The sequence below is a fragment of the Epinephelus lanceolatus genome, chromosome 17 (assembly GCF_041903045.1).
Source record: "Epinephelus lanceolatus isolate andai-2023 chromosome 17, ASM4190304v1, whole genome shotgun sequence".
Lineage (NCBI taxonomy): Eukaryota > Metazoa > Chordata > Actinopteri > Perciformes > Serranidae > Epinephelus > Epinephelus lanceolatus.
The window spans coordinates 37,018,408-37,031,336 of NC_135750.1; the positions used below are offsets into that span (position 1 = coordinate 37,018,408).

Below are 12,929 nucleotides of genomic sequence, written 5' to 3' on the forward strand. Positions count from 1 at the left end.
TAATTCTCATAACTCAGCAAACCCAACTCAATTTCAAAACACAGCATGTTTCCTATCCAAGAGAAGCATAAGAGTCAATCATAGCATGACTTTCAAAATACTAACAGTTGATGGCATAACAAACTGCACAACTTTTCGTGTTTCAGTTCTACCTGCATGCAATAAAAATATGAAATATGTCTATCATTTTTATAATTGTCACTCATTTTAGGTTGAATGTCAAATGTGTGTATTTTTTTTTTATAACATACTGTCTAAAAGGTGAATGGGTTATCGTTCCTCTATGGAATGTACAACAGAATAAACTGACAGAATTGCTGCAATAAAAGCTTTATTAGCAACATGACATTTCTGACAATGATCAACAAAAAATCCAACATACATGGCCTCTGGTTCCAAATGTGTAACACAAATACAAAAGGCACAGAATGAAAAAACAAACAAAAACACAAACAGTCACAATTTCAAACAGTCCTGATCTAGCTGCTCCTCTGACTGGTCCTCTTTCTCATCCAGACATTACTTTATCTCTGTGTATCCACATTAAACAAAATCAATTCAAAAGTACCCTTTTACTGTAGATGTCCATGTAAGTGAAAGACCTTCAGCACCTGGCTGCATCTGAGTGAAATCAGCTCCGATTGGTCTATTTTACACAAGTGAAAATCAGCCGTTTCTCAATACGTATCTCTTTCAGTCTAGCCTCTGAGTGGCTTTGGTAGACATAGAGGCTTTAAACTACAGTATACTTAAGGATTTAACATTGGGTTTTCATTTCTGGTATGCTGTGTGCAAATACCTGTAAATAATAAGAAAGATCCATAATTTTGGTATTGGGTAAGCTTGTATGAACAGAAAAGTGAAGCTTTTTATAATCGTGTTAACTGACTGCATATTCTGTTAAACCACTAATTCTGTTAATGGTATGGTCCACAGACACATGTTGTGCTAACTATGTTTAGAGTTTTGAAAATGTGACTACAGATTAAACAAAGGGATGTTAATGAATTTAAAAAAACTATCTGTTTATTATTTGTCCTTCATTTTGGCTTTTAACTGAATTTTGGTGGTGGGGGAAAGGTGGTGGGAAAAAAATGTTTTAAAATAGTTAAAGTTAGTGGAATTGTATCAAGCATTTCCTCCAAGAAAAGACCAATAAAAGCTACAGGTAACCATTATATTAAATATTCATGTGTTTATTTGTTGTTTAGCAGCCAACACTATAACGTACTGGGTTGAGGTTAGATGCTAGTTAGCTGTAGCATCACATGGATAGCACAGCATGGCTTTAACCCTCAAGTCACAGGAACGCATTCCTATTCTATTATACCTGAGTGTAAGCATTCTATATACAGATGGAGAAACTTGTTTTTGGAAGACATAAAAATACAAGTGAACAAAATCTGCCTCTTCAGTCTACAACATCCATTCATTCACCCCATCCCATCAGTTCATGACTGAAATGACAAATGGAAAGCACCTGAGTGTTTGTAAAACCAGTGTTCACACCGTTTCCAGTCTGGAGGTTGCAGTAGTCCTCAGTACTGAACCAGGGAGAATACACTGTGGGATTTCAGTTTGTCACTGCCGTTGAGCTCCTTGAGCTCAATGACCACCAGGCAGCCCAGAATCTCGGCCTGCTGCTTCTTCATCAGCTCGCAGGCTGCATACAGTGTCCCTGCAACACACACACACATCTGAATATAACTTTAAAATACAACATGGTTCCTTGGCTTGTTAGCTGAGAGCTGATGTAAATCCATAATGACAGCAGTAACCTCTAAGCAGAAAGATGAATCATCAGAAATGAGAAGGTACTGATATTTTTACCATTTTTGTTTCTTTGTATGCGCTTTGTTGGTCACAAATAGTCAGACTGTATCCAGTGAACATTATGGTTATAAAGCATATCTTACCTCCAGTAGCCAGAAGGTCATCGATAAGTAGAACCTTCTGTCCTGGAGCCACTGCATCCTCCTGGATCTCTACCTCTGCCTGGACGGACACAAGTAACACTTAAAATACTGTTCATTGGAGACTGAAACTGCTCAGGACTGAGGTAACAATGAAAAAGAGAGAAACACACAAGAGATTCTTGAGAAAAATGCTCCTCAGTGCACATGAACTTTGACTGGAGCAATGATTCAAACTCCAGGATGATGATATCTTAGTATGGAACACGGAGCGGCTTTAGACGTCTGTTTTGACTTTTGTATTAATAAGTCAAATTTGTTTGTCTTAACAGGTAAAAATATGCTTAACCTCTCAAATGCATGTTAAGATGACAGAAAATGCCCCGAAAGTGCATTTCTTCTTAAGACATTGAGAACATTAACGCTTCCATGCCATTGGTTGGCGTCAACATACCCACCATTTTTTTTGACGCTTCAGCCGCTGCGGGCTTTTGTTAGTGGGTACGTTTTGCCTATGTACCTATCACCTGTCTTCTACACAACTTCAATTTAGAATTTGCAACAGTCCATTTTGTGCACAGAGGATACATTTTGTCATGAACTGTTGACTGAAGAGAGCAAATGGCCTCTGGAAGCTTTTTTTAGTTACTGTGGCTGTAACATATCGCACCCTTTGTGTGTTTTCATCCAGTATAAATTATATTAAAAGATTCTTCTTAAACACAAACGTGGCATTTTACTTGGTAAAACCAAGCTTTGTATCCATCTTATTCCTTGCCCCCATGATACCTTGTGTGAATTATGGGCATGGTCTCCAGCACTAAACCTGAACCAGAGTTTTCCTATTGTAACAGTTTGGAACGGTATGCTAACAGTATGCTAATCCTGTTATCTTGAACAATTAGGAAATAAAACGTGAAACACACCACCTGTTACACCTCAGACACATAAGGTGATCACACCTCTGTCATCTCTCAAAGCCATCTCAAAGAATTTGTTGTTTTCCGTTTGTAATGGAAATTTCTACATACTGTCTTATTATGCTCATGACAATGGAAACCACTAAAACAGAAGTGCCTGTATGATTGTTAATTTAGCAACAGTGTCCTGTAACATCTTCTTGGTAACATCTTGTCCTTGGTCAAATCACACAAAACTGGTTCAAACCAGTATTTCTTATCAGCTGCCTCTATACTACTGTTGTGTGACCTTTCCACCATGTCAATAAATGTCTGTTAGTTACTGTTTTGCTCTCACTCTACAGATACTGAAGTCTCTCTGTGACCTGGTTGCTTTTCTTGCAAGAGTAAACCTTTATTCAGTCTCCTCATAGAACACATATTACACTCTTTAACCAAGCATGTTAGCGATTAGCTTGCCTTGCTCCATTAGCATACTGTTAAATTTAACAGAGCCTAAGCTAGCTTATGGTTGATATCTACTCCAAGATGGTTTATGATTTATTAACAGACAGTAACACGAGGCAAATAATTTAAATAATTCTGTATTAATTTTAGCTCCATGTAAAATGAATAAATGTGGTGTTTACTAGCTATTGCTCTGCTCGTCTGCCTGAATGACAGTTTACACATTTTTATCACTGCTGACTTATGATATCAGAGTTCTGCGAAGTGAAATATGGCGCTGAATTCAGCAGCATACCTCAGTAATATCAGTAATAGAAAGTAGTAGTAAAACAAAAATCTTTAGGCATTCATTTTATACGATATGAAAGAATTAAGGCAAATCAGTAACACACTCAGAATAAATGACTGAACACTATGCCCATTGTACTTTAATTTAATCCTGCCATCTAGTGGACACTCATGTGAATACAAGCTATACCAAATATTATTCCATCAGTCTCCCCTCTGAAACTGGTGAAATGGTTGTACCCAGTATTTAACATCTTAAGACGGCAGAAATGTACTTGTTAACAGGGAATTTTTTTCTATCATTTTAACGTGCATTTGACGTGTTAAGACATCAAAATAGACATTTAGAGCCCTTCCACATTTCATACCCTAGCCCTTTTTACTCAGTCCCTTCTTTATGCCTCCTTTGCATTTTTAGAAAGAAGCAAGCAATGGTGGCATCAATTCGCTCCATCGTGTGTTTACACACTGCATTCCACAATCAAAAGAGATGTGATGGGTGTGACACGTAACACTATAGCATCGCCCTCTAGTGTGACATGTAATATGCTATAATGATGATTCATAGAAACTTTGGTACAAATCGGATCCAAGCCCTAGTAGGAGATGACAAAAGTGTTTTTCAAAAAATTCAATATGGCGGAAAATCTAGTGGGAGGACCTTAAGGGTTCTTAAAATTTTCGTAGAAAACATGCACCTAGACATGTGTGTCCAACATCAAGTCAATCTGACAATTGCGAGGGTGGTGGTCTTTCAAAACAAAATTTCTTTGAACCTCAATTATAGCGCCTGTTGCCATTTTGCACTGGTGATGTCACTTGGAGCCAGAATCTACACAGCAGCGATCTCCGAGATATCCCTTCCAACCAATTGCGAGCAACGCTACTGATCATGAGCACATTGACACTGACACACGCAGATGTCAATTACAACATGACACCTCCTTTTTATAGTATCAAAAACAAGTTATAACCAAACTTAAAAGAAAAACTAACACTTGCATAAACATCAGCAAGATAAGAACTACCTATAATGACAAACTATCTCTGGAAAAAATGTATTTGAGGTGTACTTTAATCTATAGGTCCACTAACAGGGGGAAGGGTTCATGACCTATACTGCAGCCAGCCACCAGGGGGTAATTGATGTTTTGGCTTTACTTTTGAGGAGCTGTCACATTGTCCATCTATATTATACATTCTATGATATGACACACTCTCCTTACCGGTCAGCTAAATTTTCCTCTGTGTTGCAGCATACTCCTTTTATAATAATATTTTGGGAAAGGGCTGAGGAGCACTTTAAAAAGAACCAGTCCAACATTTTAGTGAACATGCTTTGATCAGACAAGATCTAATCAGTTCAGTATCTGTGTGATAATCTGCTGTCCAACAACTGCAAAACTGTTTCATGTACACATTTTACTGCATTACTGTATGTTGTTTTAAGAACACATGCAGAACTTGAAATGTATACATTTTTAAAAATTTTTACCAACTGATACATCAATTGATGATGAGGACATCCGTTTTCCCTAATTACCATTCTATATAAGAGTAAAGAATTACTTTAAACAAAATGCTAAGTGTTTGTGTGTTAGTGTTCTTTACCTTGCCATACTCCAAATCATATGCCACAGACACAGTGGATCCAGGCAGTTTGCCTTTCTTTCTGACCATGACGAAGCCAACACCCAGCCGCTGGGCGAGCAGAGGCCCAAACAGGAAACCACGAGCATCTAAACCTGTATGCAAACAGAAAATGTGGTACAGGCAAAAAAGAAACATTAGGGCAGGATATACAGTGGATAGAAAACTGAAAATCTCATACAGAATGCCTTATGAATGCAGTGAAATCATTTAATTTGGAAAACAGTACATTTAATTACCAAAAACGGACATTTTACAGATATAATATATTAACATCTTGCAGTGTTGTGAAGTTATCGTGTTGACAAAATCTGTCCACAGACAAACAAAACAAACAGCTACCAAAATACTCTAAAAATACAGTATTTTGGCAGCCTTTGAAGTAGTGCCCCCTACATTAAGTGTCACAAGGACCACATTTTGCCATGACACACACGCATTCACACAAACTTTGTTGCGGCTGGTAATAAAATATAATAAACAGACAAACACAGTGAGGAGGGGTGAAAATAGATTTAACAGATCATGACAGACCTCAAATAAATGAGTTACTGCATAGCACGATGGTTCATGCTTTTTCCAGTTCATCAAGATTATCATTTTTTTGCCAGAAGACATCACAGGTTGGAAAGACAGATGGTAGTAAATAAGCGTACTGCCTCAAATATCTGGTTCGGTAGACGTACTAAAAGGACATGTATTACCAACTTGGACCAATGGATGTAACAAAGAACCCCTGCTCACAAAGCCATGGCAATTGCTGGACTCATCAATTGCCATGGCTATCATGTAACAGACGTAACAGCAGCACTGTTGTCAACTTTCTTTATGAATCAAGCCACACATTTCTTGAGTGAGCAAGTTAGCCCCCAAACATAATTTGAAAAAGTCAAAGCATGTCATTCTAAACAAGCTGGCCAGTTATGAACCCAGCTTGGCCTACATGAATAATCAATGCCACTACCTTCTCAAGGTGTGTCGATGAATACTTTGGAAAGGCACTGTCGCCGCTCTTCATACTCTCCTGTAAGGCTCGTCAGGTACAGAATGTATATTTTCAATTAAAAACGTGCTTTGCTTTGGTTTCTCACCTACGAGCAGATCAACCTCCTGGTGATTCTTCCTGACATGATCCTCAAACAGGTCGATCACTGCTGTCAGAGCAGCTGGATCCTTCAGGATGGGACAGATATCCCTGCAGCACATACACACATTACGTCAGTATCTGCTCAGTTAAAATGCAAACCTATATCCAAACACATTTATATTGTGAGGGTGAGGGATGCATGAAGATATCAGCATATCATCAGCACTAGCTGATATTGACTTTAAAATAAAATATTCGAATGGGCCAACATGCTTTTTCTTATAGGTTTATGTGATAATGTTTCATTCGTCACACAGGCGAAACTGGAACAAGGGTTAGTGTTTTCCACAATGAATGACTTAAACAGTCAAACAATAATCAAATTCGTCTTGAGCTCACCTCAGGCTCTAACTGACTGAAGCCAGGTTTGACTTACAGGCAGTGCGGCAAACAGATAAACCACTGTACTAACATTGCCCATTTGGCAAACATGTACACAAGGGCGTAGTTTTTGTTAGCAGGTACACATACTGAGCAGAGATCTGTCACACACTTCATTTCTTGCATTCCGGTGAATTTTTAATTACAAATTTGTAGTGGAAATGCTTTTATTTCTTATTAAAAAAAAAAAGGGAACTAAGCCAATTTTCAAATTTCCTACAGGTTAATCCTATGGACTGTGACAGTCCAAAAATATTACGAAACACGAACAGCTCTCTCCATAATCCAAAAACTAGAGTGTTAAAAGTAAAATTTGTGATGTCATAGGGTATAAAGTCTAGAGCTGCTCCACAGACAATGAATGGTGGCAGATATTGTAGATGACACTGAGAGCAGCCAGAGAAATGCTGTGAGTATGTGGGTACATTTTCTGTTTCACATATGAGAACACTACAACAGCATAAAGCTCATTTGCTATTATCAACAAAAAAAAAAAGAATTTGTGGGTCGACATTCATTGTCTATGGAGCAGCTTCAGACTTTGACATCACAAGTTTAAAACGTCCTTCTCTGGTTTCTGGCTTTGACAGAGAGCCATGGGAATAAAATAGTGGAATTCTTAATTTGGGGTGGTGTTCCCCTGTGATATCATCCCTGCCAAGTCAACATCCGCAGAGCTGATTTTACTCTTCCATCCTTTTTTGTCTTTTGTTTGAGGAAGTGACCTCTTTACATGTGCATGTAGCACCTATTCCCTTCAATGACACATTAATTCATTGTAATTTATTAACAAACCCCTGGACTTTCATAGCTGTGTTTCAGTATTTCTACTCATGTTCAAAACTTTCTGTACATTCAGAACCCACATATCTGTGCTCTCTGAAATTTAGAGATTAACATTACATAAATTAATAATACACCACTTTATCTCTTATGTTTTTCCAAGACAATAGGTTCCCTGCACGTGTCCGGTCCAAAGCTCGAGGCTCCTTCCCTCACCTGCTGTGTGTGAGCCATTTAACTTACATAGATAAAACATGTGGAGCGTGGAAACCACGGGACCTAACGTCAGAGGAAGCTGTAACTTAGAGTCTTACCTGAACAGGATGCCCTTCTTCGGAAAGTCTGGAAAAGCTCGGATGTGCTTATGAACCAGCTGGAGTTTAGAGTCTGAGTCTGCTGCCATTCTAGCTGTCTGTGGGACGGATTACTTCTTGCTGCTCGCTGTCCCTTCCGCCAGTGTGTGCTGCATTATTCCTCTCACGTATGCAGCTTTAAGTCGCACGTGGCCACCGCCCTCCTCCCGGTCTCAAGTGCGCATGTCCATGTTGTTAAGTGAAGTTAAAGGGAAACACCAGTGGTCTAGGAGAGTTCAATGTTTGTGAACATGAGCTACTCTCTGTCAAAGCCAGAAACCAGAGAAGTAAATTTTAATCTTGTGATGTCATAAAATGTTTATTCACGATTAATCGGAAATTAATCACACTTTTTTTCTGTTCTAAATGTAGTATGAATATTTTTCAAGTTTTTAATACTCTGATCAAAATGGGAGTGGACAAATATACTTGCTTTATGCAAATGTATGTTTATTTGCAACAATCTAAAAAAAAAAACAAAAAAACAAACACTGTCCAGAATATTCTCCAGAATAACCTCAAAGGTACTGCATGCTCACAATATATGCTGAAAGCATACCATGGCAAACTCAAGCCCAACAAGTGCCAACAGATGGACATATTGACCTGGATATAACATTACTTAGTAATACTAACACAATGGAGTTCCAGCTTTACATTTTTAAAGGTTAACTTAACATTGCCTGTGTTTTTTTAAGCAGCTTGAGGTACTCAGGTGGTAGCTCAGTTCACATCAACTGTAAATGCAAATAACTTTGATCTTGTTGAGAGAACCATCTGGCAGGGCCTTGAAGCTGAACTTAAGGTTTAGTGGCATTCAAAGGAATTTGCGTTAACACATTAACTTTGCTCCCTATATAGGGGGATTTGGGGGGAAAAGTCATTCAATTTATCTTTACATTTTTCTAAGTAAAACTGTGTAGTCAGATCCTTTGGGGCAAGACTCCTCCCTCAGGAAGGGGGGCAAAACCCCCCAGGGGCATCCTGCCTCAAAATATTATTTAGTTAGATTATCCAATTTATAGTCTTATGTGACTTTATATAGTAAATATCTACATATAGTATCAGTATAATATAGTTTTAACAGCTTTGTAGCATTATTAGCTGGCTAGCTGGCAATCAGTAGCATTGCTAGCTGACTAGACTTAGCCAACATTTTTAGCAAGCTTGCAAGAGGAAGACATCCTGTACTAAAACAATTAGCCTGAGGGAAATGCTACAAGGCCTCCAGATAACCCATTAATGCGTTACAGTTGGGATTTTAGTTTGTTTTATTTAGTTAAACAGCTCGTTTTGTAGCTCGGGGGCTTTTCACCCCAGTAGTGGAGCGACACGCCACTACTACTACGCCACTACACCACAAGATTTTAATTTTTGTGTTGTAATAACCAAATTGGCTACTGTATCAATTTATTTCTCTCAACAGTGTGTTGGTTTATGCATCATCATCTTGCACATGCTAAAATAATTCCCCAATATTTTTGCAGTGAATTCACTTCCTAACTTTGTGGACTCATAGAGAGTTCTCTTTAAAATTCCCCAGGGAAAGTATTTATACCCAAATGAGTTTCATGCTATTGTAGTGTTCTCAGTTCTCAAACAGAAAATGTACCCATATACTCAGAACATCCCCCTGTGTGCTCTCAGTGTCAACATTTTTCCTAGCAGCTTCAGACTTTATACCCGAAAGCATCACACGTTTAATTTTTAGCACTCAAGTTTTTGAATTTGTCAGAGAGTTGTTCATGTTAACTAATATTAATGGACTGTCTTAGACCATGGGAATAACAAGTATGAATTTTGAAAATTGAATTTTTAATTCATAATTGAATTGTGAATTCAAAATGAATTAGGCAATTAAAATGAACATAGGCATGTAGAACTTTTGCTGTTGGTGGTGGTGTGTTTTTGTTTGTCTGTTTGTTTGTTTGTTTTATATATTTCAATGAGTATTTTGATCAGACAACAAAGTAATTAAAAAGACCCTTCCAGTCTTCCAGATCACCTCTTCTCTTTCCATTGAATATTACACTCACAGTAAGAATTACACTGGATTGTTTCTCATTCACAGCCAAACAATGTTAAGTTTAACATTCACCCTTAACCTATGTGTGATGCTTCAATTTTAGTCTGTCGGTTGGTGATAGCCACACAACCCGTTTGAGCTGAGTGGAGTCTGTCCTGTACTGACTTTTAAGTTGTTAAAATGTATCTCACCTCAGGCCCTAACTGACTGAGGCCATCCTTGACCCACAGTAGTACTGGAAATAGGTAATCTACAGTTATAACTATACAAACACTGTTTGACTAGAACAAACACAGGTACAGGCACAGACAAAAAGAGAAGGGGGGGGGGGCATGCTGTTGCAGAACTTTATGAGCCTATCTTTGGCTATTTGGTGAAACCAAAGTATTTTTATTGTTTTTATGACCAAAGTTGTCACTTTCGCACCAATAGGCCATCTGTTGTCTGTTTTCTGGGTAAAATGTGTCCTACGTGTTCAATTAAACATATGTTCCAAAGATCCAAGCTCCTTCCTTCACCTGCTGTGGCTGAAGCATTCATACTTACAGGGCCGGCCCTAGACTTTTCAAGTCAATTCAATTTCATTTATAAAGCCCAGTATCACAAAAAACAATTTGCCTCACAGGGCTTTACAGCATATGACATCCCTGTGTCCTTAGGACCCTCACAGCGGATAAGGTATAACTCCCCCCAAAAAACCATGTAACAGGGAAAAAAATGGTAGAAACCTCAGGAAGAGCAACTGAGGAGGGATCCCTCTTCCAGGATGGACAGACATGCAATGTCGTACAGAACAGATCAGCATAATAAATTAACAGTAATCCGTATGACACAATGAGACAGAAAGAGAGACAGAGAGAGATGCAGGACAGACAGTAATGACAGCTTACAACAACATTAATTTAAGTAATAATATTTCAATAATAATTATGGCTATTGTGGTACAATGTGTTGTAGGTATGACTAATAATAATAGCAGCAGTAGGAGGCATCAGGCAGGACCACAGCAGCAGCACAACCACGTCACACGAATCCAGGCACAGTTGCGATACGAGGTAACCTGCCAGACAGTGGAGCACAAAGGCTCCGGAGAAGAAGCCGAGTTAGTGACATGCAGTAATAGTTAGTAATGGAGGGAGAGAGAAGGAGAGAAGGTGCTCGATGAAATATAGGTGATGTAGAGGTCCCCCAGCAGACTAGGCCTATGTCATCCTTACTAGGGGCTAGTCCAAGGCAAGCCTGAGCCAGCCCTTACTATAAGCTTTATCAAAGAGGAAAGTCTTAAGTCTAGTCTTAAATGTGGAGATGGTGTCTGCCTCCCGGACCGTAACAGGAAGATGATTCCACAGGACAGGAGCCTGATAGCTGAAGGCTCTGGCTAGTGATCTAATTTTGGAGACTTTAGGGACCACGAGTAACCCTGCATTCTCAGAGCGCAGTATTCTAGTGGGATAATATGGTACTATGAGCTCTGACGGAGCCTGACCATTTAAAGCTTTGTAAGTTCTGAATTCTGGATTTTACAGGGAGATGGTAGATTTTTTGTTTTGGCTACCCCAGTTATTCTAACATGTTGCCACTTCACATGACACTGAACAATGGCGTTGTTAGGCCTGAGTTTCTGAGGCTTCAGCTCAGAATGTTTAATAAATAGGCACAGATTTAAATAGGCTGTATGTTTTTTTGTTTTTTGTTTTTAAATAAAACTAGGCCTAATGATAAGAATTGTCATTTTCATGCATTAAAGCCCTCAAAAATAATATGATACTGTTGAACAAAAATGCAGGTTTTGGATCGAATGTGTCAAATGCATACATTTTAAATGCTTAATATACTGTAAGGTAATATAATGTATAATAATACATTGTCATTTATTAATTTATTATTTTTTGTATTATGTATCTAAGATTTTAAAGTAACTAAAGCAGAAAAAATAAATGTAGTGGAGTAAAAAAATTGTTTCTCTCTTAGACGTAGTGGAGTAGAAGTATAGGAAATCGTAAAATAGAAATACACCTCAAAATTCTCAAAATTTTAATGATAGCAGTTGCATAGCTTTCTGTTTCTATTTTACACTAATTACTAAGAACTATTATACTATTATAGAATATTTTAGCATCACAAATTATGATTTATCTGGAGGGAAAAAAATAAATCGTCTTTAGGGGTAAATAAGATGCCAGAGTGCATTAAAGGTATCAAAATAGGGTTTGTTCTTAAAAAAAAAAAAAAAAGGGTCCCCCTACAGAGGTTCAGGCTAAGCCCCCGATGTCCTCACATCCTAGAAATGCCCCTGGTACTGAACCAACTTGTGTATTGCAAATATTAGTTTAAGCACACAGAATGTTCAAATAAGCATACGAAGCCTAAAGTGGGAACTATTATCAGGAACACAGTCTTTAAATAGACATTTCTCAGACATTTTTACACTGCGTACCACCTCTACTGTTAAATCATAGTGCCCTGCAGTAGTCAGGTTTATTCCTAATCAAAATATTATTTATTATTTTTGACTGTTGTTAGCCACAGCCATGCTGTATGCAGTGGGGATAGCACAAGAAATGACACTTAAACTCTTCTACACAACTCTCTTACAACACAAGTACCACCCCCTCATCAGCTGCTGTGGTGACCTCCCTGGCCAGTAGTTGCCACTAGCACTTGCACTCTGTTGATTGCCGTCCACCTCATCTTCAGCATGGCTGCTTGAAATATTCTCCTCCTGATCTGCACCTCTCTTCCTAAAAGTTCCTGTTTGGAGCCACAATTACAGTGTTTTTAAACCATTTATTTCACCTTTGCTTACCTTCTTGCTAGTTAAGCATGTAACTAATCATGGACTTATGCGCACAATGTGGTAATGAAAGTGACTATGTAGCAGGCTGTTATCGCAACAAAAATATTATGGAAAAGGCTTATTTCAAATTATATTTCAGTGATCTCATAGTTTAAGTATTTTCATAATAAATGTTGTAGTATTTGACAGCATTATATACATTTAAATTCATATAATGTAGGGGT

At 38.1% G+C, this 12,929-nt stretch overlaps 1 protein-coding gene across 1 annotated transcript; it reads right to left on the minus strand.

Annotated features, from left to right (window-relative positions):
- Window positions 1-314: 314 nt before the first annotated feature.
- On the minus strand, window positions 315-8,039 carry aprt (adenine phosphoribosyltransferase). The gene is made up of 5 exons (XM_033612619.2): window positions 7,844-8,039; window positions 6,310-6,413; window positions 5,180-5,313; window positions 1,917-1,995; window positions 315-1,678 (listed from the first exon to the last, which is right to left on the minus strand). The coding sequence occupies exons 1-5, from the start codon at window positions 7,930-7,932 to the stop codon at window positions 1,539-1,541; spliced, it is 546 nt and encodes a 181-aa protein (XP_033468510.1). The 5' UTR covers window positions 7,933-8,039; the 3' UTR covers window positions 315-1,538.
- Window positions 8,040-12,929: the final 4,890 nt, after the last annotated feature.